We start from the raw sequence: 27,850 nt of genomic DNA, 5'->3' as shown, positions 1-27,850 counted from the left end.
ATCTACAATATCAGAAATGTCAGCAATGATGTCTGCTTCCATGGACAGATTATGTCCAAAAGATGTTAAATCTGATGCAGAAATACTAGAACCAGAAATACTGTATAATTATATTATAAATATTATACAATGATCAATGATCAGCATGATTTTGTAATGATAGAAATAGCTTGAAATGTTGTGAAATATAAAGCAAAAGGCTTGTTGCCTCAAATTTAAGACTTCCTTATTAACATTTTAAAAGGTGATATTTATAATTTTAACATGGCAGTCCAAGGCTCTTCTCTATCTATAAGATAACATGTTTTTCTTTTAGCCAAGGTCATTTCTTTTGGTATGCCAGAACTTGCCTTTTCAGCAACCACACAATAGAAAGAGTATTCTGAAAGTCCTTGAGTGCACTTGCAACTTTCAAGAAAGATACTAACTTAGCTAAGAAAAAGTAATATAATCCATAAATTTATCACTTGTAGAGTGATAAATTTAGAAGCAATGTTTTCTATTATTCAAACTTCACATGCAATCAGTGTATTTTGTTTGATCATTTAGTTACTGACGAATCACATATACTGGAAGTTATGTATCATTTGTTTCTGTACCCTATAAAAAGACTTGAACCCCCTCCCCCCCAATAAATGCTTTTTGCTTTGCATGAATTACTTGGCGATTCTTATTTTCAGGAGGCAAAGAAGCCCCTTTGCAAAGGTAAAGGTATTTTATCTCTCAAATTCAGGGAATTGTCTTCAGCTCCATGTACACTTGGGATGCCTGAATTTTGAGGCAGCCCTAGGACTAAATTTATGGACTTGCATGTTGGTATGGGATGAGTTATAGAAGAGATATTTCACCCTCATAAAGGGTGAAGTTGTCAAATTTGTTTTTACTTTTTGTGATTAAGATTGGAAGTCACTTCTATATGAGTATATATTTTTCTTACTTACTTCTTTGCACTTTTTATTCTTTTTATTTTTAAAATGATCTGCTTTGTGACCTATCAGGAGAAAATGCTGGTGGCATCCCATTTTTGTGAAGGAAGACAGAGGCTAATTAGAATATATTACTGTAGAGCAGCTATAGACCAGCTTTTCCTCAGAAGCTAGACTTTCATTTATTGCCATGTTGAAAATGATTAAAATGATGCCTGAAATCACTTTGTGTGAGATGGATGAATATATAAATTTGACAAAGACATAAATAAAATGGAGTTCTCCTGCAGGACATTTAGGAATTGATTAGTTGATGCCATGAATGCATATATTGAGTAATGAATAGCTTTTTTCTTGTATTGAATTATTTTTTGTTCTGATACTCCTTTGTAAATTTAAAACTTCTTTCCTTCCTTTGAAACTTCTATGGTTTCAGTGATATAAGCTACCACTGTCAGATTTGGCAGCATGCAACTAAAATAAAGTTCTTTACTGAGGGCATTGGAATTTTCTGCTTTATGCATAATGAATGTTGGAAAAGAGAGGAATCTGCCCCACTTTACACTGAGGGGGGCTGTGTAGAGTTCCTCCTTTAAATTCCTGGGAGTCCATCTCAGCGAAGACTTCACCTGGAAAAACAACATGATCCAGGTGGCCAGGAAGGCCCAACAGAGACTCCATTTCCTTAATGTCTTGCGTAAGAACAGGGTAGAACAACAACTGATGACCTTCTTTTACCGGTCCACAATAGAAAGCATCCTCACTTATTGCATCACGGTATGGCATGCTGGTCTGACAACCGCGGATAGAAAAACATTACAGAGGGTGGTGAGTACAGCACAAAACATTGTGCGCTGTCCCAATCTCACTAGATGAAATTGGTAGGGCTCGTTGCCTTAGAAGAGTGAGGGAAATTCTCAGGGACGACTCTTACCCTGGTCATCACTTCTTTACCCACCTGCCATCAGGAAGGAGATATAGAAGTATAGCCAGCTGCACAAACAGGCTGAAGAACAGTTTTTATCTGTGGGCCGTCAGACTCCTGAATGAGAAATAACATCATAACTATGTAGTATGATGGACTGCAGGGCTGGCACAATGTATAATATGTTCACACTGGTGCAATAGGACTGGGTGTTTTGTTAATATGATTTATTGGGTTAGGGATTTTCTGTCTTCACTGTGAGTTGTATTGTGTTGGGGGGGCACTGAGGGAGCTCAACCAATCTCATTGTACATGTTGTGCACTGACAATAAAGATTTGAAATTTGAATTGAAATTGAATGAATAGAAGATAAAATTGTAATTAATTGTGTGAACAAGAAACTTCCTTCACTATAAATATTTTAATCTGAAATATAAACTAATCTTTCTAACAATTTAGATAAATAACAGATTATCTAATAATTTAGAATATTTACATGTAGACAAGTTAAACATTACTACCTTTATATTTCTTGACATGATTAACTGAAATGGAAGGTGAGTATAATCAGGTATCAGCCACGTATTTATAATAAATCTACAATATACAAGTATAAAAACTGTAGTAGAGAAATGCTATTAAATAAGCAGTTATTAGCTTCAATATACTGAAGTATTGCAAAGGAAGTATCTTTTTCAATATGTAATTTCTAAATAGACAAACTACTTTTTTTTCTTTTCTCCCTCTAAATTTTGGGAGTCTTTCTTTACCCTAAATTTTGAGAGATGATTTCTTTACCCTTGGGAAGAGAATTTGTATTGAGTCCTTCGGGAGAAGGGCAGTATAAAAAATTAAATAAATAAATAAATGTATGCTTGTCAAATTCTACCATACTCTACTTGGGAAAGATATAACTCTATTCCTCCCGCCTCTCCCCCTCCCCCATGGAATTATTTTTTTCCGAAAAACTGAACAACAGTTGTACGTTAAGTATTTTTAACTGATCTAATACAGGCACGGCCTTAATATGGATTTTTGGGTCAATGGAGGTGCCTTCGCTTTCATTCGTGCTCAAGCTTGCTCTCATAAATGTTGCTCAGAAGGAGCCTAGGGAAATGTAGAGCGCGACATCAGATAACGGCCAAACGAGCTCAATCTTTCAAATAAACCTCGTTATCTTCATTGCGCTATCAACCCCGCCCAAGGGAGAAGGGAGCTCTCCAAGAGAAAGCGCGCGCTTACAAGCGGGGCAGCCTATTGGCTGATGCCTTTGGCCATGGGCGTATCGGAGTGGCTTTTGTCTCCTTTGGACTTCGGCTCAGTACGTAACCGCTTGTTTCATGCGCGGCTGTTTAAAGCAGAAATGTGATAGGTTCCTTCCTGACGTCAATTAAAGGATTCACTCCGCCTCATACTTTTGAAAACGCGCCTCGTCGCTCGGACGGGGAAGATGATTGGCTTTGGGATCTATCATTCAGTAGCAACGTAAGAGGGCAATGGCGGACAGTTGTTGGCTCGGTCGGTATTCCAGGAAAGGAGGTGTGTCTCGCACTGCCACGGAAGGCGGGCCCTTTGGCGTTTCCTTTGTGTGTGGGCACCAGTGGCTGGCTGCGAGCGCGCCTGAGGAGGAGTAGAAATCGCAGACGCCATTTTGTACGTTTCCTTTCCCCACCCCCTTTCCCCGTTCTCTGCCGGTGGACCTGGGCCGACCTGTCCCACGACGAACATTGCCTCGTAGCGCCTGTCGATTTTTATCCGGCGGCAGCTGCCCCCTACCGGTGGCAGCAGCAGCGAGGAGGAGGAGGAGGAGGCGTGTGACGGCCGCGGCTCCGGCATGGAAAACTCCCAGCTTTGTAAGCTGTTCATTGGCGGCCTGAATGTGCAGACGACGGAAGCTGGGCTGCGAGAATACTTCGAGGCCTACGGGACCCTAACCGACTGTGTGGTGGTGCTCAACCCGCAAACCAAGCGCTCCCGATGCTTCGGTTTTGTCACATACTCGGCTGTGGAAGAAGCCGATGCCGCCATGGCTGCCTCCCCGCACGCTGTCGACGGCAACGTGGTGGAGCTGAAGCGGGCCGTTTCCCGCGAGGATTCCGCCCGGCCCGGCGCCCACGCGAAAGTGAAGAAACTCTTCGTTGGAGGCCTCAAGGGGGACTTGGGGGAGAACGACCTAGTTGAGCACTTCAGTCAGTTCGGCCCCGTGGAAAAGGCCGAGATCATCTCCAACAAGCAGAGCGGCAAGAAGCGGGGCTTCGGCTTCGTCTACTTTCAGAATCACGACGCCGCTGACAAGGCGGCGGTGGTTAAATTTCACCCCATCCAGGGCCACCGGGTGGAGGTCAAGAAGGCCGTGCCGAGAGAAGACATCCAAGCAGGAGGCGGCGGCTCTTCCAGGTCGAGTTGGGGCGGACGGGGAAGAGGAAGGGGCGGAGGTGCCGGCAACCGGGACCACAACGGTCTCTCCAAAGGAGGAGGAGGCGGCGGCGGCGGCGGCTATAACAGTTACGGGGGCTACGGAGGTGGCGGCGGCGGCGGAGGAGGAGGCTACGGCTCGTACGGTGGCGGCTCTTACGGCGGAGGTGGCAGCGGCGGCGACTATGGCAACGGGTACGGCGGCTTCGGCAGCTACAGCCAGCACCAGTCGTCCTACGGCCCTATGAAGAGCGGCGGTGCGGGTGGAGGCGGTGGCGGCAGCTGGGGCCCCCGCAGTAACAGTGGACCATACAGAGGCGGTTATGGCGGGGGAGGTTATGGAGGCGGCTCTTTCTAAGCGGGAATTCCCACCGATCCTTATGGGGGACGTTAGTTTTGTCTGCATGGAGTATGCTCTCCGTTTGTACCGGGCCAGGCCAGGCTTTCAATACTTCCCCTACACTTCGCCTAAAGGCACCTTCATACAAAAAGGTTCCAGTGATGCGAAGCAGATCTCGAATGTTCCTGGTGGGGTCGCTCTGCTGCCTGTGTCACTTTCTTGAAGATGTACTGGGTCTTTTCACACAACGATTTTGTGTTAGTCATTGATGGACTCTATTTTTTTATTGCTTGGACATTAGTCGTTTTTTATACTAGGAACAAGATATTGTTTTAATTTTGGTTTATTTGGGGTTGGGAGGGAAAGTCATGATTCTGAAGTAAAACTTGGGATGGGAAAGGGAATTAACTTTGTAAGGACTTGGAATATCTACACATTTTTTTCTACAATGATTCCATGGCTGTAAAAGGGGTTAAATCGTTTTTACATTTTTATTTTTTAAATAAATCATTGTGTTCATTGACCTTTACATGTCTTTTTTCCTAGGGTTCATTCCGTACATTTCAAACAAAAGTTTTTTAAGCCAGTAAAATTTACTGATGCTTGAGTACATGTGTTAAAAAAAAGATTGCTTTATTTCAAGTAAAGAGCCCAGCTCTTGCTGCCTCACTACATTGGTTTTCTTACTGCTAGAGTTTGTGCCAGTTTTTGAAATATGTTGGTGGATGAAGTTGGTTAAAATACCTTATTCTACATCCACAGTTTTGCAGTTGGGCATTTGCCTTGCAAACACAGTTGGTTTGTTCTTTTATATAGGGAGTTATTCATAAAAATGTTCTAACACATTTAAAGCATGTGCTTTTTTATATATACATGTTCAAAATGTCAGATTTCTTAGTTTCACATTGTGTTATTTATTGGCTTGTCTGTAACAATCCATTTTTAAAGGGGAGAATTATTTCCCTTATAAATATTTTGTTTGCATAGTGAAGTCATTTCAATTGGATACTATCTTAATTGTTCTTATTAAAAAAAAGCCAAGTATTAAATAGAGTGCCATCTGCTGGCAGACTAGTTGACTTTTGTGTAAGTTTTATTAAAACAAATTGGCTCTCAGAATGTAGACCATTAGATCTTTAGATGGCAAGGATTAAATTAACATGCCAATAAAATATATTGGCAGAAATGAAATATTAAAATACAAAAAAGTAAAATTATTGATTGACCAATTTAAGTATTCAGTTTTTAAAATTTGTGCTCAGTGAACAATAAATGAGCCAATAACTTAGGCCAATTGTAAATCAAAATTTCTGTAGTCTGCTTGATGTATTTGTAGCCCTTTCACATAGTAGAATTAACGTTTGTTGTTCTATTAACAATGTTCTAGACAGAAACTGACTTCCTGAATAGAAATATAGAATAGTTATGAATATTGCAAATAAAAAATTGAATTCTTCACATGCTTCAGTGAGTATGTATGAAATGACTAAAATATTGATTTTTATTAGGATTTCAACCAAAGTATTTTACTTGAGCTGCTTTATATTTCAACATTTGCTAAATCAATATTTTACATAGAACTAAGGTGTTAAAGTCAAAACTAGGTTATATTTAAAAGTTTATTTGACCCAGTAGATTTTATTAAATAAGGTTTGATAATCTTTAATAGGTGATAGTTATGGTTGAAGATAGGAGCTAGCTACTGAATGTCCTGATACATTATTAGTGTCATATACTCTGGAAGGTTAGTTATATTAAATTGAAACATAACAATAAATTGGCTTTATTTATTTGTTGCCCTACACTTTTTATGTGTACAGTTATCCATTTGACTTCTACAGCAAATATTTGTTCAGTGTGGTGTGGAAATTCATTACATTATCTGCAGCTTTGTTCTACATAAGCCTTAGCAAAGTTCTAATTCAGCTAGAACTGTTCACATACTTTATCCATCAATAAGTTTGATTTTCTAGATTTAACAAAATATGACAATTTTTATTGGCTTGAAAATTTATGCTGCACAAAAACTTGGGTTAAAATGGTTTGAAGCAAATTGGAACCTGGAATAGGTGCAGTGGTGGGTTTCTACCGGTTTGCCCCAGTTCGAGCAAACTGGTGGTGGTGGCGGCGGGAAGCTCCACCCACCCATCTGGACGTTGTCATGGGTGCTCTACGCATGCGCAGAAAGTTCTGCACATGCGCAGAAGTGCCGCATGTGCACTCCCAGTTCCGAACCGGTAGCGAAGGTAAGAGAAACCCACTACAGAATAGGTGGCTTAACCATGTTGAATAAAAACTATTCTTGTTCTTTAATTTCATTAAATTTTAGTGATTTACTTGTGCCTTTATCTTTTGGGGGAAGATAAGGTACTGAAGTCAAATATCTGGGACTGTTACCATTGCCTAGAAAAAAAAACTGGCTTCTAATAACTATTTGCTTTGTAGCTATAATTTCTATAGTAACTACCTTATTTCTGACTTCTCAGGCCCTTAAAATGCTTTATTCTAGGCTTGATATAAAGGTAGGCTAATTGTGCTAAATTTTAAGTGTAAAACAATCCAGTGAAAAATTAATTGCCATTGTCTTTGAAATGCATTTTGTTATCTTCAACATTAGAGTTTACATTACTTTTACATCTGGGGTATGTTTGCCTAAAAGAACAGAACTACACACAGCTCTTGATGTATATATGAATATTCCCCCCATAAAGGGTAAATTAAGCTGTATTAGCAGATTTGCTAAAGATAATGCAGTGATGTTCTTAGAAATTGTTATGTGCAGACCTTTGCAAGCTACTTTTTTGGACAGTAAAATTTAATTGCTGCTTATAATGCTTTTTCTGTTTTCCAAAACCACATCATGGTGATAAAACACTTTGTTATAATAGTAAAAGCAGTTGTATATTGCCTGTAATGCTGTCCTCTCATATTATGACCTTTCAAATCTTCTGTGAGGTAATAATCTCATATAATGAACTACAAACTTTTAACAGATAGTGATTCTTAAATAACCGGTGCTATACACCCACATGGAGGTTGATTACTAGCAGGAAATACTTTTGAGTCCTGAATGTATAAAATCTACCTATATATTTGGAAATATGTACATGATTCAATCATACTGTTCATTACTGTTTGGTTAGGTCAGAATATCTGGTTTGGTCTAGTTTTCGTATGACAGGCAGAATTTGCCAATTTTTATACATTATAACTTGCTCTTGAGTATTGCAAAGATTAACAAAGAGTAAAAAGTTTTAACAAACATTTAAATTCCTCTATCTGAAACCTCAATGATATATTTTATTGCACATATTCTAACATAAACCTACCTTTTGTATTGGATTCGAGAAGCTGACTACCATAACATTTTGTACTTTATGAAAGAATGAGTTAACAGAACATTGAAGACCAACATTTGGCATTAATAATGACAAGTCTAAGAATTATAGCTAACTTGAAACTTTTTTTTAGTATGTGAACAGTATCATAGAATCCAATGACACTTTACTTAATTCTTTTTGCAAGTGTTTCAGGATAAGCTGTAGTAGGCTGTTCATGTATGGCAGTGTTCACTGCAATGAGGTCTGTGTCTTTATTGATCATAAATTTGAACTGTTGTTCTTTTGGAAAATAAGCCTGGTATTGAAATAAATTTGCCAATCAACCTTAATAATTCTATTTTTAGGCCTGTGACTGTTAATGTCTACCTGGTGAATTAAGAACAGCACAATGTTTTATTTATCATGTTTGCTTTCTCTGTATTTTATTTTAAAGCTATGTTGAGAGAATATGCAGATCTTTTCACAATTTTGTACTCCAGATGTTGTGGACTTAAGCTCCAGTGATTTCCCAGGGCCAAAGTCCAACATCTGAAGGCAGAAGGTTAGGTAAGTCTGGACTGCAAGCATAATTAAACTATAAAGATACCAGATTGAAATGCCTTATATGTCTAAATTATATGAGTCTTTATAATCTCTGACCATACAGTTTTGGACGCTTGTCTGTATTAGCAGACTGGTCAGCCATAGAAGTACGGTTTTCTAGTTTGAAACCCCAAATTTGTAATCTGCATGTCTGTATGTATGAGAGAGAGAAAGAGAAAGAGTGCAAGTTTCCTACCCAATGAGTTATGCAGAAAAAGTTTTTATTAACAGTACATTGTGACACATTTCATACAAGATGATGTAATTTCAACATCCTGTCATGGCATCCTGAAAGAAAGGTACAGTTTAAGTTCAGAAATTACATGAAAAATCCTATTTAAAACTTACCTATCCATTATATGATGTGAAGTTGTATCTTTGAACTATTTATTATGTGTGATTAGCTTTTAGTATTTTTAGATATTTTAATTTCAGATCTAACATAACCTGATTGCCTCAGAGAGCATTCACAAGATTGGCAAGTTTAATTGCTCAAAATCCTATGAGTGCTTGTATGTGTTAGTATTGAATTAAATGTTTCTGCTTTTCAGAGGCTTGGTGAAATTGTCTGGTGCTTGTTCATATAGTTGCATTCTAAAATTCAGGCACCCTTTGGTCACATTGTATGTTTCAATGAATCCCTAAGTGAAAAGTGACACAGCTTCTAAATAGTGCAAACAACAAACCTCCATAAACGAGAAGACAAATATCAATGAAGAAAATTGAAGCCCAAAAAGTTCAGTAATAAATTATTTGACGTATATATGGAAATAACCGTGAAATGTAAGAAAGAAAAGGTTTTCAAATGGCCCTTGGATATTACTTAAATTCAGTATGGGGAGATCTCCATCTAAGGGAAAATGCTTCTGCAAGGAAGAGTGAAAAATTCCAAAAGCCATTACAGAGAGACTTAAATGCAGTGACATCTGTATGTAAAGAGTGTTTAACAAAAGTCAAGATGATTGCAGTAGGCCTATCAAAGGCCAGTATAAAATGCTGTATGTGTTGTGGTAAAGCATTAAGATATGGTTTCCTTTGTGTTGGGACTGTGACCTGGACTTGTATGTATTTATATTCTCTCCCCTCCATCCTCAGGCATTGCATCTTAACTGGCTACCAAAGACATTTTTATTAGATTTTTATTCTGCTTTTTTGTCTGCTTTTTTACTTTATAAGTAACTCAAGGCAGTGAGCATACCCAATACTCCTTCCTCCTATTTTCCCACAACACCTTGAGAGGTTGATTGGTCGGACAAAATGACTGGCCCAAAGTCACCCCAGCTGGCTTTCATGCCTAAAGTGGGATTAGAATTTAGTCTTCTGGTTTCTTGAAATTGTTATTTCTGCCAAAGGAAGGTGTTAGAGAGTATTGTCTAAAAGGATGTCCAGACTTTTACACCTGACATACTATTAATTCTCTAAATACAGTATTAATGCCTTCCAATTTGCAGAATGATTTGTTTAACTCTACTTCATAGAGCAGAGGTGACAAACTGGCAGCCCCATGGGCTGGATGCATCAAGTGCAGGCCATGCCCACCCCAGCTCCACGAATGGGAAAAACCACGAAACATTATGTGATAGTAACGTGATGCTGCGAGTTTGACAACCGTGGCATAGAAGTATCAGCCTCTATTCGGTTAAGGATCACTGAAACAGAATTTTATGATGGTGCCTAAACTTTTGCCTGCAACTACATATGGAATAATTGAAAGTTATTTGGTTCACTATCTAAGTGATTTATATGGAATCTAAACCTGCAGGTAATGGGCATTTTAAAAGGAAGCAATACAGGCAATCTGAGGTTCCTGTAAAGGAATTCATTTAAGTTGTTTTACTAAAAATGTAAATGTATTATAAAACTTATTAGATTGTATAAAAGCAACTCATTACACAGGATGGTTATTGACAACTCTTTAACTACTTATACTAAATGCTGTGCTTGTATAACATTTTTAGTGCTACATAATGTACCCATATTCTAATGCTAGAAGTTAGTATAACCAGACAATATTTATTGATATCCTGTCTTCATTATATTTATAAGCATCTCAAGGCAGTGAACATATCCAACCCATCTTCCTCCACCTTCCTCCAACAACCCTGTGAGTTGTCTGTGAGGTGGTTTGGGCTGGGAGAGAGTGACTGGCCCAAGGTCACCCAACTGGCTTCCATAGCTAAGGCAGAACTAGAACTCAGTGTCTCTTGCTTTCCAGTTTACTTCTTAACCATTACACCAAACTGGCTGAATATGAGGACAATTTCAGTAAATCTTGATTTCAGTTGCCTTATCAGTAGTAATGATGTATTTTAAAAATTCAATATTACACAGAAGAATGGAATAAATCAATATTTATTTATTTATTTTATTTCTATACCGCCCTTCTCCCGAAGGACTCAGGGCGGTGTACAGCCTAATTAAAAACACAAAGACAGACAAAATTTAAAAATAATTGAAATTATTAAATAATAGGCTCAATTTGTAAAACTCCAAATTTAAAATCCCATTTAAAACCAATTAAAAATCTTTACATTGATAGCCCAGCCTGGCGGAACAACATGGTTTTGAGGGCACAGCGAAACACATGGAGATCAGAGATTTTACGAATTTCTGGGGGCAGATCATTCCAAAGGGCAGGGGCTCCCACAGAGAAGGCCCTCCCCCTGGGTGTCGCCAGCTGACATAGTTTGGCCGATGGCACCCTGAGGAGACCTCTGTGGGAGCGAACTGGCCGGTGGGAGGTTACTGGTGGCAGAAGACGGTCTCAAAGGTATCCAGGTCCAATGCCATGGAGCGCTTTAAAGGTGGTAACCAACACCTTGAATCGCACCCGGAAGACCACTGGGAGCCAGTGCAGCTCATGCAGGATGGGTGTCACGTGGGCACAACGAGTTGCGCCCATAACCACCCACGCGGCCGCATTCTGGACCAGTTGGAGCCTCCGGGTGCTTTTCAAGGGGAGCCCCATGTAGAGAGCATTGCAGTAGTCCAGTTGGGAGGTGACAAGGGCATGAGTGACTGTGCGCAAAGCGTCGCGGTCCAGAAAGGGCCGCAACTGGCGGATCAGGCGAACCTGATAAAAAGCCCCCCTGGCCACGGCTGTCATATGTTCTAAAGACAGCCGTGCGTCCAGGAGGACGCCCAGATTGCGGGCCCTCTCTGGGGGGATAAAGACTCACCCCCAATAGTCAGCGATGGCACCAGCTGACTATATGGCGACGCCGAGAACCACAGCCACTCGGTCTTGGAGGGGTTGAGTCTGAGCCTATTTCTCCCCATCCAGACCTGCACAGCCTCCAGGCAGTGAGACATCACATCAAGGGCATCGTTGGGGTGGTCTGGGGTGGAGATGTACAGCTGAGTATCATCAGCGTACAGATGGACTCTCACCCCAAAACCACGGATGATCTCACCCAGCGGCTTCACATAAATGTTGAACAGAAGGGGCGAGAGGACCGACCCCTGCGGCACTCTCCATGCAAGGCGCTTCGAAGTCGACCTCTGCCCCCCTGTCAACACGAACTGCGAGCGATCGGAGAGGAAGGAGGAGAACCACCGCAAAACGGTTCCCCCTATTCCCAACCCCCTCAACCGCTGCAGCATGATACCATGGTCGATGGTATCAAAAGCCGCTGAGAGATCTAACAGGACCAGGACAGAGGAGCAACCCCTGTCCCGAGCCCTCCAGAGATCATCCACCAACGCGACCAATGCCGTTTCTGTGCTGTACCCCTGCCTAAAGCCCGACTGGTACGGGTCCAGATAGATCTATATGATCTATAGCCTGTTCTGCTTTATAGATTTTATTATATGCTTGTATGGACCAAACTCCACTGGCAGCTTAGAATTTCTACATCTGTAATCTGACTATTGGGCAGATGTTAACAACAAACAGCTTAAATATGCTTCTGCAGGAAGGAGCAGTATATTTTAGAAAAATAATAGAATATGCTTTAATTTACATTACATTTAAATTTAATTTAAAAATGTGAAATTCATAGGATTCTAAATAGCTTTATTTTATCCAAATCTTCCCATTGGAACCAGTAAGATAAAAGTAGGGGAAATGTGTACTAAGCTTTTATTTTTCAAAGACTTAGGCTATTGATAATTCTATTGCTGAATTTTATTATAATGTATGTTTCTGCCCATGTCAAACATCTTAATGAAGATTTAAAAAGACTGAACACATAAGTCTGGTCAGGATCATATACTGAATAAAATTGAATGAATATTCAATGAACTTATACCAGGGTTGATAATAATTTTATACTGGTAGATATATATGTGACCTGTTTGCTGATAGTGTCTGGTGACTGTGGCGAACCGTTAACCAGATAGTTGGTGAGATTGCTCCCTGCCACCCCACATTTTCTTTGGTTTCTGGGCAGTTGAGCACACAAAGCACTAGGTTGTGCTCATTTTCTATTGTTATTTTTAAAGGGTATCTGTAGGGTACATGTGCTTAGTGGCATAATAGCAAATGAAGATGCCAGAGGGCCGATGCTTGATTGCAGTATGTCACCTTTCCTTAGTAAAAGAATAATAGGACAGAACCTATCAATTACTAAGGTTCATATTTATTTCTGTACTCAGTTATATATAAATACTGATTTTGGTTAATTCATTTGCTATGTTGCCAGAATGACATGATCCACATACATGTAATTGTTAGAAGGCAAGAAAGCAGAAGATTGCAGAAATGCAAAACAGAGTAAATTTGCTTGGGAGACAAGGTATAAATTCTTTCAAAAACTAGTGAGTAAACAACCCCACATGGAAGCATCATTTGATCATGCCTGACTTACATTGTCACTTTCAGGTGTGGTCATTAATTGAATCACTGCGTTAAGTGCAGTGTCACATGACCACAACTTGTGACTTCCTGTCAGCTTCCACATTGATTTTGCCTGTTGGAAATCAGCTGTGAAGGTTGCAAATGGCGATCTCATGATTGGGATGCTGCTACCATTGTAAATATGCACTGGTCATCAAATCATGACTGCAGGAGACTGCAATGTTTGCAGTTTTAAGGAGCCATAACTCATCCTTTTTCAGCACCACTGAGTATGGTCACTGAATGAGTAGTTGGTAAGTGAGGACTACCTCTAATAGTTAAGGGATAAGGCTAGAAACTGGGAGGTAGTGCCTTCTAGTCCTGCCTTAGACACAAAACCAACTGTGTGACTCAGGGCCACTCTTGACCCCTAGAATAAGGTAATGGCAATACACATTTGAAAATTGCCAAGGAAACTACAGGGGCTAATCTAGAAAATTACAAGAAGCCAAACTGATTTGAAGACAAAATAGAACAACTGGAACAGCTGGTTTGTTTGGCTGGCTGCAAACTCCAAAGTCTAAAAAATGCATGCCCCATTATGCCTTTTCTAATTCCAATAGTGCATTGATGAAAATCAACATGTTAATATAAATAAGGTCAATCGATATTTTGGTTCTGCATCCATATTTGAGCTGGTAACTAGTATATTTTCTAGTTTTATTACTGTTCAGCTAATACACTAATATATAATCACTGCATGAGATGGGATTTCTGAGTGATTATAACTCACTACATTGTGCTAATCCAGAAAAATTAGCTTTTTTTTAAAAAAAAAAACCTGGGTTAGTGTGTCAAGTAAATATCAGATGTAAGAATTGTAACAACACTTTTAAACAACAGTTTCCATCTCTACATTTGATGCTGGCAATCTGCATTGAATATGAAAAGCATATACCAACTAGCAGTCTTGTTTATCATTTGTATGATCAAAGATTCAGTAAATATTTAAGCTATTTTTCAGTCTCCATTCCATTACTTTAAACCAGCCTGAAGTATAGCAAGGCATCTATATAATTTCAGTTGAACATGTGGCATTTAATCTCTGCTATGCCATGTCACTTGGAGAGTAAAGGAATTAAATAGCCTATAAACCCCATTTTGATTTTATGTCTTGGTGGGGCTGTGGTTTAATTGAGCTTAAAATGCACACATTCAACTTTTTTCTTTGCTCTGACAATCTATCTGAAATGTAAATTATGTGTATAGAGAATGAAAAAGATAGTTGGTACTTTGCAGTTGAAATAAGAGAATATGGTTTTTTTTAAAGGAAGTCCCTCCCTCCAATCCGTGCTCTATATTTAACAAGGTGTATACAGTGCTGACACTTTACGAACTCGAATGCCTTTATCTTGGTTGCCAAAAATGATTTACCTGCTTTTACTTAAGCTGAAAATTGCCCCTACTAAGAGGGAAAATGGATGTGCAAGCTAATATTACTCTCCCAATAGAGCACATTTTGCCTTAATAACCCTACCGGTTTTTAAAACCAAAGAATGCAAAGAAACAATGGAATTGTTTCCCTTTTTAAGACAACCTTTAAACGTATGGGTTAAATAGACTGCCCTAGAGCTTTGGAATAGGGCGAGACCGAAACCCAAAGAAGTGCGATGTAAAGTGCGTTCTGAAGCACGCCGCCCCTTCCCTAGCCATAAACCACCGGATCAAGTCAAGACCAAAAAATCGCTCCCCTCCCCTTTCCGCCCTTGGTGCATTTGCTTCGTTCCCTTGGTCGGTCTTTTTAAAAACGAGCAGAACCCCGCCAAAAAGATGCCTCGGGCAAATGCAGCAGCCGGGGTGGTGCAATGTACCTATCCGCACAGCTGGTGTTGCCAGGAGACCGAGTCGCATGCTCGGAGCGGGAGAAAGGAAGGCAGAAGGGAGTGGGCTGCCGAGGCTGGAGGCAGAGTAGCGGCGGCGGCGGCGGCGGCAGCGGGGACCTCTGGGAAGGGAGTGTTCTTGGCTGCTGCAAAGTTAACCTGCCGCTGTTGCTTTAGGCGTGAGAGGAAGCGGCGCAGGGGCGATAAGGAAGGCGGCCAGCCGAGCGCAGCCAGATAAGGGGGCGCCGAGCGGTTCGCTGCGGCAGCGCTGGAGAAGCGAGCGGGCAGGAGGCGAGAGCGCATGCAGCAGGGCTCCGGCTCCGCTCCGGCGGCGCACAATGGACGACGAAAGGTTGGTGCGGTGCGCTCTTTCTTTCTTTCTTTTTTTTGTTGTTGCTTGCGTCGGTCGGTAGGGGTGGGCGCGTAGGCGCGGAAGCCTGGCGGAAGATGTCGCCGGCCGGATTCGCTAGCATCCCCCGAAAGTTGGCTGCGGTAACCTCCAAGCGACGCCGTTTATTTGCGTCTGTTTCTGGGTCGCGGGCCCCGGAGGTTGCTCCGCCGCCGCCGCCCCTTGTTGGGAGACGCTGCCTCTAGTGAATCTTCTCCCTTTATTAGGGGAGAGGCGGTGCCGTTTGCGCTGGGTGACTTTTTATTTTTTTTTATTTTTATTTTTTTAAATCACGGGTTCATTCATCGCGAATCTCTTTCATCAGTTTTGCAAACCCCCTTACACACACACACACACACACACACACACACACACACACACACACACACTTCCTGTCTCCGGTGTCCCTTCTTTGAAAGTGTCTCCTTCTCTCCCTTCCGTTCCTCTGGCGAGCCTCGACGCGCAATTTCTAGGGTCTCCTTCGAAAGCGGTAGTCATTTTGGCAAGCCGATTCCTTTCCGGCGGGGCAAACTTCGTGCTCCGAGTTTTAATACGCTCGTCGGAAAGATGGTGAGGTGAGGAGTGTATGTGCTTGCGTGTATGGGTGTGTTTGACCTGTGGGTGAACATCCCGGGCGTTAAGAGACAAGAGCAGTGATTAGATTCGGTCCTGCCGATTCGTGCAAGAACTCCGCTTTTCCTTTTGCCTCTGTTTCCCCCCCCACCTCCACCCCGCCTTCTTTCCACCGTTCTGCAATTCGCTTTTTAATCCACACATACAAGCCTGCTTAGTTGCTTGCCACAGCAATTAAACATAGGTGAAAGGTTAAATTGTTTGGGTTTTTAATGAATCTCAACTGCAGGAAATATGTGTGAGTGGGTGCCTTTGCCGTTGCTATGGGAACATTTTTGTACAGCTACACCGGGGAGATTCACACAATCTGCTCTCTTAGTGTGGGATGCTGCTGCTCTTTGAGAGTTATGGTGGTAGTTGTTGACTGAATAATAGCTCCGAAGTGGGAAGCAGTTTTGTATATACGAATTCCCAAGAGAAGCTTCTATATGATCCATTGGAGAGTAATATAATATTTAACCATAATGCTAATTTATGACAAAAATACACTGTGTATCACAGTGAGGGTTCTTGCTTTGCACACTACTCAAGGATAGCAAATTATGCAATTCATTACCTATGTAAAAAGCTGAACTCTGGTTTCCAGCTGAGTGCCAAATGATGTTTTCAAAAACATTGTAATCTGTAATTTTTCTATTGTTTTTGATGTTTGGCGTTTCTTTGATGTTTATTTGGAATCTTCTTAACCTGTCTGTTTTTAAGAAATCTGAGAAAAGTATAATATGTTTACAAAGATATTATTGCAAACACAAAGCTGACGCTAGTTATGACTTGTAAGATGCCAGGTGAAGACGCGTTAACATCTAATAAAAAGATGACTAACTTATATCAGAATGCATGAATTTTGGGGCCCAAGGCCAGAGTTATGAACTCAGAACTAAATCTAGAAGGTTGCCAGGGCCAGAACAATGACTAAATTTGATGTAATTTATGCTTATGTTTAATTACAATTAAATTTAATGAAGTGCTGTTCTTATGATGAACAGTACTTCATTAAATTCATTTGCCTGTATTTAACGTGCCCTGTCACGTTTCACTTTTGGAGGATCTGAAGTCTGAAGGAGCCATTTAAAACTTTTGGGTCTGTATGCAATTGTGGGAACTTACATTACAGTGCTATTAAATACTCAAGGTGTATGAAATAAGATGGGAAATTGTATTATTTCCTAGTAATCAAATTAGAAAAGTTCTTTCTTCTCAATGTGGGAGAATTCAGATTGATGACACAGTGGCCATTCCTACCCAATACAAACTCAAATCTTGCTCTCTTGGAGAAAACAGGATATGTCAAGCACTTCCTTTTTACATTGTTAATCGGACTTGTTCTGGAAAAAATAACATAGAGAGACCCCTGTAGAGTAAGGTAGAACAGCAACTGCTTGCCTTTGCTATTGTTAGTATGGGAAAATGCTGCTATTCAAGTTATTTTAATGCTTGGGAATTAGCTCTTTTAAAGTGGGTGAGACGTGCCCTCTTTTTCTCGCTTTCTGTGGCCTGGTTCACTAAGCCAAAAGGAGAGAGAAAATGTTTTGGGTTCAGTGTATTTTTCAAACCTAGACTTTTTTTACTTATAGTTTGTGACAAGGTACAGTGTGTGAACCCAATCAGTTGTGGTTTATTTGGCAAACTCTTATCTATAGTATTAAAACTATGGTTTGGCACAGGAGTAAGCAATATTTAGAATTTCAAAAGCATATAATTAGGGTACAGTTAATCCTCGATTTACAACCATTCATTTAGTGACAGTTTGAAGTTACAACAGCACTGAAAATGTGATTTATGAGTAGTTTTCACGTTTACAAGCATTGCAGCATCTCCTTGATCACGTGATCAAAATTCAGGTGCTTGGCAAACTGGCATGTATTTGTGATAGTTACACTGTCCCGGGAACATGTGCTCACCATTTGTAACCTCCTCAGCCAGTTTCTGACAAGCAAAGTCAGTGGGAAGCCAGCTTCGCTTAACAACCGCATGATTCATGAACAACTGCAGTCATTCGCTTAACAACTATGACAAAAAAAGGTTGTAAAATGGGTCACAACTCATTAACAACTGTCTTGTTTAGATCAGAAATTTTGGGCTCAATTATGGTCTTAATCTGAGGACTATCTGTATTCATGAGACAGCTGTAGTCTATATAGCCATCACAAAATTCCCACTTAACAGAAGAGCCAATGTGGTATATTGGTTAAAGCACCAGGGTAGAAACGGGGGAACTGAGGGCTAGTCTTTCCTTAGGCACAGAGCCAGCTGGATGACCCTGTGTCAATTGGTCTCTCTCAGCCCTAGGAAGGAGGCAGCGACAAGCCACTTACAAAAAAAATATTGCCAAGAAAGTGGCAGGGACTTGCTTAGACAATTTCCAGGAATCAAAATTGACTCAAGGGCGTGCGCGTACATACAGAAGGCAAACTGGCATCCTAAAGTGATCACTCTCAAAGAACAATTAAACATTAAAATGAACAATGATAGATAGGTTGAACCATGCCTAAAAACCCCTAAAAGCTTTTGTGAAATGACAGGTTGAGGATTTCGGGTCCTGCTTCTGAGTGGGGAAGGGTGTTTATATTTATGGAATGATCTTCTCTGGAAATCAGATTGACCACACACATTGGCTTTCCCTAAGCTTTTAAAAATCAAATTGTTTGGGAGATCCTAAGGAGGAAGAAACTATCCCACTGATTTGTTCTTTGATTCATTTTATTTTATAATTTTAAATTTTATAGTGATTTTGTTAACTGTAAGTTTACTGTATTGTTTTCACATGGCTTTTGTTAACTGCTGAAAGTCGAAATAGTGGCAGGGATAAATCTACTGGTAATAAATCAATAAAAACCAAATAAGTATTTTAGAACAAGCAGTAATTTGACAGTTATACCATAGTTAACTAAATACATAATTAACATGAAACAATAGGCATGTGGGCACATAAAGAAAAAGCAGTTCTCTACTTCTCCCCATAACCTCAAAATCAAATTCAAATAGCTAAATGGATTGCTCATTTCAGTGATTAAAATAACTTTTTGCATTAGAATGATAACATTCATTTCTTTGAAAGTACAATAGAGGATAATCGTGTTTTAATCTGATAACTAAAATACAGGTTCCTGTCAAATTCCGCTATGAAAGGAAATCCATACTTTGGGTATCAGAACTGGGGAATGGGGAAGAATCTTATTGTCCACTCATTTTTTTGTAGCTGGTGGCACTTTGAACGTACTCCTTCCAAAACTGGCAGGAAGAGCTACTGTATATAAATGGGCAGCAAACCCTCATTATTATTTCTCATTATTTCTATGACTGGCAAGGTAAAACTATATAAACAGTCAGCAAACCCCTTACTTATTTACACTGATGATGTTACCTGGTTGGGTAATGAAATGTCTGTAAGCAACAACCAAGCTGAGAATGCCACAGTTCAACCCTGAGCTACAGATATTCTTTTCTCTTGAAGTTTAATATCCTGATTATTTGACCTGGGTAGAGATTAGAGTGTATTGGAAATGTCCTTTCTCTCTCCCCCGCCCTCCCCCCCACCCCGCCAATAACTCCTTGCCTTAGGAGCCTGTAGTTCATTTTCACCGACTGGCTTTTCTGGTTTTGGTGGAATTGCTTTCTTATCCTGGCATTTACTTTACCGACTGAGGACAATTACTATAGCATGTTACACCTGATTTTATATTAGCCTGCAGGTAGGGATAGATGATTTGTCCTCTAGCATTCACATTTTAAAATTCAAATAACATATTTTGTAATAAAAAAAGCATTATTAGGATACAAAAAACGGTTGCCCTCCAATATAACTTGACCTAGATGGACAAATGCTTGCAATTTTTATGGCAAGATATAGAATGGCTTGCCATTGCTTTCTTCCAGGATGACCAGGAGTGGGTGGTTGGTTTTATTTTTGTTTTTTACTCTAACAACTCTGTACTATCGTATTATTAATGCATCTTATTTTGAGTGCCCTATATGTCCATATATTGTTTTTAGTGAAGCCACTTCTATAGCATTTGAGTAATTCCAAATGGGTTTTTTTTTCTAAAATGTTTTGGAAGAACTGAAAGAAGCTTGGCTAGAGAAGAAAGAACACACTTTTGTTTAATTTATCTGTTTTTTCTCCCTTGCCCATTATGCGTAATTCTTTTTTTTTACTAAATGGACATGTATGTGACTATGCTGCTCTCATTCTGGAGGGGAACAGATTCCATTATAGATAATATGATATAGATATAAATCTACATTTAATCAGTTCATGGCAAGAATCCTGAGCTTGTAGAAGGGTAATCCACTCTGGCTTCTACCATTTCATATTACTCTGATCTGACATTCTAGTGGAGTGTCTCTTCACATGGTTTATTCCAATAGAAGGTATGCATGGCATGTAGATTGTTTTAACACATCTGCTATCCTTGGAATGTGTTTAATAGCTATACACGCATAGATTCTATTCTTCATTGAATTTTCTGTTGATTATGCATTATGTAGTATAAAGTATATTTTAATGTTGTCATAAATATTGGCAGGTTCCCTGATTTTCAGTGTTGAAAGCAAGTTAATTTTGCTTCTGGCAGTTTGGAAAACTGACCAGTGCCTAAAGCTGAGATTTTTTCCTTTTCTGGTAATTAAGAATATATTGTGACTATTAGTGAATGCAGGAAAAAGAAACAACAACCACAGTCTCTTCATTTTTAATGAAAGCATTTTTAAAATTATTTAATGTACTTTAAATTTATTTATTAGATGCTTATCCTACCTTTTGTTCAGCAGCTCAGAGTGGTAACAGTAGCACTGGGGGAAAGATCTTCAGATTTAGATTTAAAAAAAATAATCATGTCTTCTCTAAATCTTTTTTAATCTATCTTTTCAGCAGCTTTGTTTTGGTTTTGCAATCAGTTTTTCCTGACAGTCTCTTTGTATGTTTCTTGATTAGCAACTGATTAACTGAATTATACCAGTTAATCAGTTATATATTCCAATTAAAGGCAAAGTCATTAATATAACATGTATCGTTTACAGATTAATTCTATGATTTTAGCAAGATCTAGGACCTAACCTATTAAGAATCTCTTAAAAGAATGCAAAGCACCTACTGGTAGAAGCACATACTGCTTTTTCTACATATCCAAATAACACAACAGAGTACTCATAACTGTGAATTTCCCTTGATTGTTAGGATTTGTTTGCTAAAGCTTTCCAGTCTATGATTATCTAATGTCTGGGATATGTTTATTGTCATCCCACGTTACAATATCCCCCAAAAACATACGTTTTCCATTGTTTTTTAGTCATGTTAGTTTGTTCAGGAGGAAGAAATCTGAAAAATTGTTGTAAGGTGGTATTTCTATTAGAGCTGATTAAATCATACAATGCCAAGAAACCTTTCAAGTTCTTCAGAAGTACATATAAAAGGAGAGGGGAGACTAATTCTATAGAAAGCCCTGTTTTTCCATTGGAGTGCTCAATTTCCCCTTGATGCAATTAAATGTAGTTAAAAGGCAAATCTTAAAAAATATTAACAAGAGAAAGGGGCGGGGGAAGTTTGACCCAGCCAAGCATATATTACTAGTAGTTGAGAAGTATTAATGTCCTTGTGGTTTTAGACTGAAACAAAAAGAAAGCAGAAAGAAGGAAGGACAAGACTGTTAAGACTCAAAAAAATCCAACTACCCCAAAGCAGAAAACTTTCTTTTGTGGCTCGTGGGAAAAAAAGTTTACTAAAATGTATAAAAGCTTCTGGCCTTCATTCTGGATCTAATCATTTTAAATAAACAATAATACAATAAACCTTTGATTTAATGGACAATCTGTGCTAGATCAAAATTTTGTCCAAATTTCAGTCTGTAATACTATTCAAACAATGGATAAAATCTGTTGTTTGGTGGATTGGTGTCTGTTTATTTTCAAAAAGTTATTAGTTTTTATCAGTAAAACAGACTATTTCAGGTAAGAGCATGTTTTGTCTTTAACAGACATTTTAGTTTCTTTCCATTAGTCCATTATTATATTAGTGTTTATTTCTGAGTTTGGGAACTGAATGCTTCTCCTTGTTTTTTAAGTCCATTTCTAAAACAGCAGTGGTTTTGGTACACTATAATTTTTAATTCAAGTTATGGTTTTATTCTACTCCATTTCTTGTTATGAGCCTTGAATGCACTGTTAGAAAAGTATTTGAAGTATTTGGTTCTTTCTTTTACTTGATTTGAAATTCACATGGGCAGTATTTTGATTTGCTCGCTACTATCATTTTTACATTTCCAAAAACATCTTGAGAAAAAAATAAATCCTAATTAAGCCTAGGTGCCTATAATCTCACAGCATATGGGGATTTTGCAGGAGATGAGATTGTCAGAATCCTGCAAGTTCTGGACTATTTTAAAATTAGGTTATAGGAGGATTGGTACTTGTTAGCAGGAAAAATGTCTGACTGCTGTTGTAGTCAAGGCAAGGATAGGCAACTATTTTGTGGCAGCCGTGAGCTATCTTTTAGTTGGTATTTTTTCTGCCTACATTGTTTTATGATGGAGTACATCATAAAAGAGTGTGAGGCTGATTTTTTTCAAACTTTTTATATGGTGTGTGTGGGAGTCTTGGTTCTTGTTTTTTAACAGTTGAAGCTTAAATCTTAAAATACTGGAATAATATTCAAATGATGGACCACCACGCTGCCAATTTTCAATATTATCCAATTGCATTTCAGTAGTGTTTGTGAGCTGCAGATTGATTGAGATTAAATGCTTCCACTCCAAAAAGAGGCATATTTCTATTTTAATATCCTTTGTAGCATTGCTTCAAATAAGCCTTGGGGTGAAAAAGTGAATTGTACTGCAGTCGGCAATGGAACTGAGCATCCATTATGAACTCGGCAGTACATACATTAGGGCTGTCTCCATTCCTGAGATTACAAATAGTAAAGCATAATTTATTTTTTCCATTATTTCTTTTTGTATTTTCTTCTTATTTTTGTACACTGTGGATTCCTGCTGGGTAGATCATGGACATAGGGTGGAGTCTATGAATTCCAATCCCACTAAAAAAAATCTCCTTGCTTTGTTAGGAAATGGTTATACTCTGTAAATCATTTCTTTTTTACCCATTAGGTGCTACACTTTGATAGGGAATTATGAGAATTGTGGGCTCAGAAAATATGTTGCTATTGAAATAGAACAAACTGCTTCACAATTAGTGTTCCAAAAAATTAAAAATATAGTGATCATATTGTACTTGGCATTTCTTATTTTAGAACTCATCCTCATTTGCTTCCTTCCAATTAGTTCATCTGTTCAGTTCTCTTTCATTTTATTCATGACCCACGAGAAGCTGTTGGGTTTGTTTTGGACAAAGCAGCACACATTTAAAGTATGTTTACATTTGCATCACATAAACTGAATCCAAGTTCCTGGGATTGAAATGGTCACAATTAATTACAGGTAGTCCTTGACTTATGACTACAATTGAGCCCCAAATTAATGTTGCTAAGCAAGGGAGTTATTAAGTTTTGCCCCATGTTATGACCTTTCTTGACCCAGTTATTAAGTGAATCACTGCAGTTGTTAAGTTAGTAACACAGTTGTTAAGTGAATCTGACTTTCCCATTGACTTTCCTTGTCAGAAAGTTGCAAAATGAGATTACGTAACCCCAGGACAGTGCATAATTACATGCCAGTTGCCCAATGTCTGAATTTTGATCATGTGATCATGGGGATGCTGCAACGGTCATAAGTGTGAAAACCAGTCAGAAGTCATTTTTTTCAGTGCTGTTGTAACTTTGAACAATCACTAAACCGACTGTTGTAAGCCGAGGACTACCTGTAATGAGCAAGCCTGTTAAGGAGATCCGTTTGAAGAAAAAATTTTTGCATGTTAGCTTTACTAAAACTTTTGGTCTAATTGGAAGGGTGTTTTACTTGCCCTTCAGGAAAGTGCTATAAATAACCTGAAAGCACATAAACGTAACTTTAAAGCTTTCAGAACATGAATTGGGGAGAAAGAGCTGTTTTTCTATCTAAGTGGTAACATTTTCTCCACTTTTCTGAACAAGCAAAATGTTCAGTTAGGCCCTACTGAAATATGTCCCATTTCTTCTCATGTTTGGGTCCTGTGTATCAGTTGCTTTTGGACCAATAGCTGTAATTTTGCTTTTAAAATTCTACTGAAATTTTGCACTCAGCTCTTTGAATATCTTGTCTGCCTTTGTTATTGGTGTTGCCTCACCAGCAAATAAGAGCCAAGTTGGTCTACTTATTATAAAGTGCTGGCCTAAAAACCACAAGGATATGAGTTCTAATCCTGCCTTAGCAGTGGTTGGTTGCTACCGGTTCGCACTGGATCGTGCGAACCGGTAGCGGTGGTGGTGGGAGGTTCTGCCCACCTGCCCGGATGCTTCTGTGCATGCGCAGAAGCACCACATGTGCACATGAACATGCATGCGCACACGAGCGAACAGGTAGCGATGGAATATTATGCGCCTTATGCATGAAAAATCGGCTGGATGACCTTAGGCCAGTCACTGTCTCAGCCCAATTCACTCCACAGGGTTGTTGTGGGGAAAATAAAAAAAGGAAGGAATATTAGGTAACTTTGCTATCTTGAATTACTTATAAAAATAATAAAGGCTGGAAACAAACAAGGAAGCCAACAAATAAATGAATGCCTCTTTTCTAAAGGTTTGAATGTCCAGTTGCACTTTCTTTTTCCCTCTAATAAACCATGATTTTATTTGCCATTGCTTTCCATCCCTTTTTTCTCCAATCCAAGACAAGACAATCATTCTAATCCTACCAGCCTAAGCATATAAAAACCACCTTGATTGCTTTTTTCCCCATCCACTGAAGAAAACTCCATTGTGGGGCATTTTGCCTGGTAGCCTGTGCTAATGCATTGCACAGACCTAGGAAGGGTGAAGGGTGAGGGTTGGGAGATGCTGTAGAAGTTACCTGATTGCCAGACTGTTTTCTCTGGTTAAGGAGAAGCCTTGAAGGGAATGCCTGTTTTTCTGTTGAGCCTGTGGGAATTGAATACATTTAGTCCTTGACTTACAACAGTTTATTTATCGACAGTCCAAAGTTACAGCGGCACCAGAAAAAGTGACTTATAACTGTTTTTTACACACAGTGCAGCATCCCCATGGTCAGGTGATCAAAATTTGGATGCTTGGCAGCTGACTCACAATCATCATGGTTGCAGTGTCCAGGGGTCATGTGATCCCCTTTTGCGACCTTAAAGTCAACAGGGAAGCCAGATTCACTTAACTGTATTATTAACTTAATAACTGCAGGGATTCATTTAACAATTGGCAAAAGTTGTAAAATGGGGCAAAATTCAACTAAGGAATGTTTTACTTAGCAACAGAAATTTTGGGCACAATTGTGGTCGTAAGTCGAGGACTACCTGTATTGGAAGAGGGAGATACCATGTGGGATTATTTGCAGGGGAGACAAGTTTTGGAGAGCATGTGAAGTTGGATCTGAAAACTTCTGGCTGGATAGGAAAGAGGGCAGAAAGCAATTGCTTTCCTTAAAAAAAAAAAAACAACCCAGAGAAACAGCAGGAAGGGTTCCAGTATCTTGTATACATAAGCAAAATCACCCAGTTCTCAGCCTCTATTGATGGTGGCTAAGGGCCCAGTTTAAAAGTGAAAGCTGGCTTTGTGAGATGCTACGTGGGTAGGTTTGCTGCTTCCCCAGGCTCATGAGGCGGCTCTCTTTAGGGAATGGTTCAATTAGCCTTCTGTCTTTTCAGGAAGCAGTTTACCTACAGCTGAATTGGCCAGTGCTGTCAGTGAATGTGTTTTTTGTTTTATTTTGATGGAACTGGTTTGGCAAGATTCTGTGTTTGTTTCTGGCCTGAGTGTAAGTAGAAATGGCCTTGCCTTAAAGCTATTAACAGATGCTTTTGGATTAGGTAGTACATTCATGCCAGTAGTCCTCTCCATTTGACCTTGAGAGTGCACTGAAATATTGAGAAACAATGTATGAACTGCTTTTTTTTTATATCCGTAAATAAAGTGCTGAATATTTTATTTCAGGTTGTGGCTGCAGAGTGATTGTTGTTAACTGTATTGCCATTCAAATTTGGGAATCCTGGTTTCATACACTGGATGTGGGTATTTCATGGGGAAAAACAAAAACATTTCCTGATAGTGTTTTTTTTTGCCAGGTGCAATAAATAGATCAGTTGTAATTCCAGTGGCTCTGACTTTCTACTTTTTAATCCAGATGTCATACTATTTACCAAAAAGGATGATAACTTCATTTTCCCCAAGATTTAGGTAGAAAAACTGATCTGCCTTCATTACCTTATTCTTAGTATATCTAAGAGTCAGAGTTAAATACATAGCTTTCCACGTGAATATTTTTTAAAAAGTTACACATACATGTGCATAGTTCTTTAAAACCTCATGCGTGCTATTCACAAATGCTTGTGTTGCTTAAGCAAAGAATTTGTGCATGTGTTCTGAGCACATATTTCACATAGTTACATCAAAAGCATTCACTTTGGCATAGTTGAGATATTAAAATAGGATTCCAATTACACTAGGCAGACATAGTATGGACAGCTGGTTGTGTAAGCTAAACACTTGCGATCACTTATAACGTGATAACAAATGAGATACTGATTTCATGTTAATTTTTTAGGTCATATTTTATCTTAGATCTTGAAAATTAAAAGGGAGTGTTTACTTGCTTTTCTTTTTTGTCTTCAGCATCAAGAGGTGCCCCCAAACACCTGAGGCAGATGGAGATAAGGATCAGCGGACAGTGACCATCAATCCTTGTCATATGGGAAAGGCATTCAAAGTCATGAATGAATTAAGGAGGTACTTCTTCATGTTCAATTTGCCTCTCTGTGCAATTATTAGACACTTGCTGGCTGGAGTTGGAGGCATCTAACTTGTAGAACGCTTTGTTCAATTCAAGCATGATCTTCAAATCAGTTGCTGTACTTTATATGAAGTTCTTCATTTGGATCGCCCAAATTGTATGGTGCTTCACAATAGACACAATCACTAGTGCTGTTGTACAAAATAACAGGGTTGTTTAAGCAATTTGTTGGACATTGTACCTTAGCAATATAGATATATTTATTTATTCTATTATAAACAGTAGATTTGCTTGAGTCAACAACCTAACTTTGGGAATCTACAAACCAGGACTTACTTCGTTTTTACAGGGCCCTGATAGCCTCCTGTGCCTTCCGTCTCTGCTACTGGATTTTCTTCCTTCCCCACTTCCATCTCGCTAACCACATATTTGCTTCTTCTCTTTTTTCCCTGTAGCTAGTTTGATGTTGGTTGTAATAAACTACAGAACCCTAGCAAAAGGGGCAGGGAGATGCTCATCTAGAATGCAACATGATGGCAGGAACAGATTTCTCAGGTGCTGAAAGGATGTGGGGGCTGTTGTGGACAGCAGCAAGCACTGACGTGGCTCAGGAGGATCTTACGTCTGACTAGGAAAATTCAAACAGTAGGACAAAAAAAAAATCAAACAAAGGACAGAAACTCTATAGCACTGCTTTCCATTCTGAGATAATGCAGTTAAACTTCAATAGTGTACAATTGAAAAGAGCAGGCAAGATAATTTGGCCAATAATGCCAAGGTAGGTACTCTACAGCAATCACAGGTGGCTGCCTTTATAGTA

General features: G+C 39.2%; 2 protein-coding genes across 4 annotated transcripts in view; both read left to right on the top strand.

Annotated features, from left to right (window-relative positions):
* The first annotated feature begins 957 nt into the window (after window positions 1-957).
* On the top strand, window positions 958-6,062 carry HNRNPA0 (heterogeneous nuclear ribonucleoprotein A0). The gene has a single exon (XM_034403409.3). The coding sequence runs from the start codon at window positions 3,686-3,688 to the stop codon at window positions 4,622-4,624; it is 939 nt and encodes a 312-aa protein (XP_034259300.2). The 5' UTR covers window positions 958-3,685; the 3' UTR covers window positions 4,625-6,062.
* A 9,029-nt stretch (window positions 6,063-15,091) lies between these two features.
* KLHL3 (kelch like family member 3) overlaps window positions 15,092-27,850 on the top strand; it is a 46,649-nt gene continuing 33,890 nt past the window's right edge. The window contains exons 1-2 of one of the 3 annotated variants that reach the window (XM_034403422.3): window positions 15,092-15,538; window positions 26,913-27,026. In XM_034403422.3, the coding sequence (XP_034259313.1) occupies window positions 15,525-15,538; window positions 26,913-27,026 (128 nt within the window). In that variant the 5' untranslated portion in view covers window positions 15,092-15,524. Of the gene's footprint in view, window positions 15,539-15,587; window positions 16,150-26,912; window positions 27,027-27,850 lie in introns of those variants that run through there. The other 2 variants (XM_034403432.2, XM_034403439.3) reach the window with 2 other exon arrangements.

This window comes from Pantherophis guttatus, chromosome 2 (genome assembly GCF_059756535.1).
Source record: "Pantherophis guttatus breed Tessera chromosome 2, ASM5975653v1, whole genome shotgun sequence".
NCBI classification, from domain to species: domain Eukaryota; kingdom Metazoa; phylum Chordata; class Lepidosauria; order Squamata; family Colubridae; genus Pantherophis; species Pantherophis guttatus.
The sequence above is the reverse complement of the archived record's forward strand: the minus strand, read 5'-3'. Positions and strand labels throughout refer to the sequence as shown.

Coding starts and splice junctions, on each gene's coding strand:
- HNRNPA0 (XM_034403409.3), top strand. CDS start 3,686: ATGGAAAACTCCCAGCTTTGTAAGCTGTTCATTGGCGGCCTGAATGTG.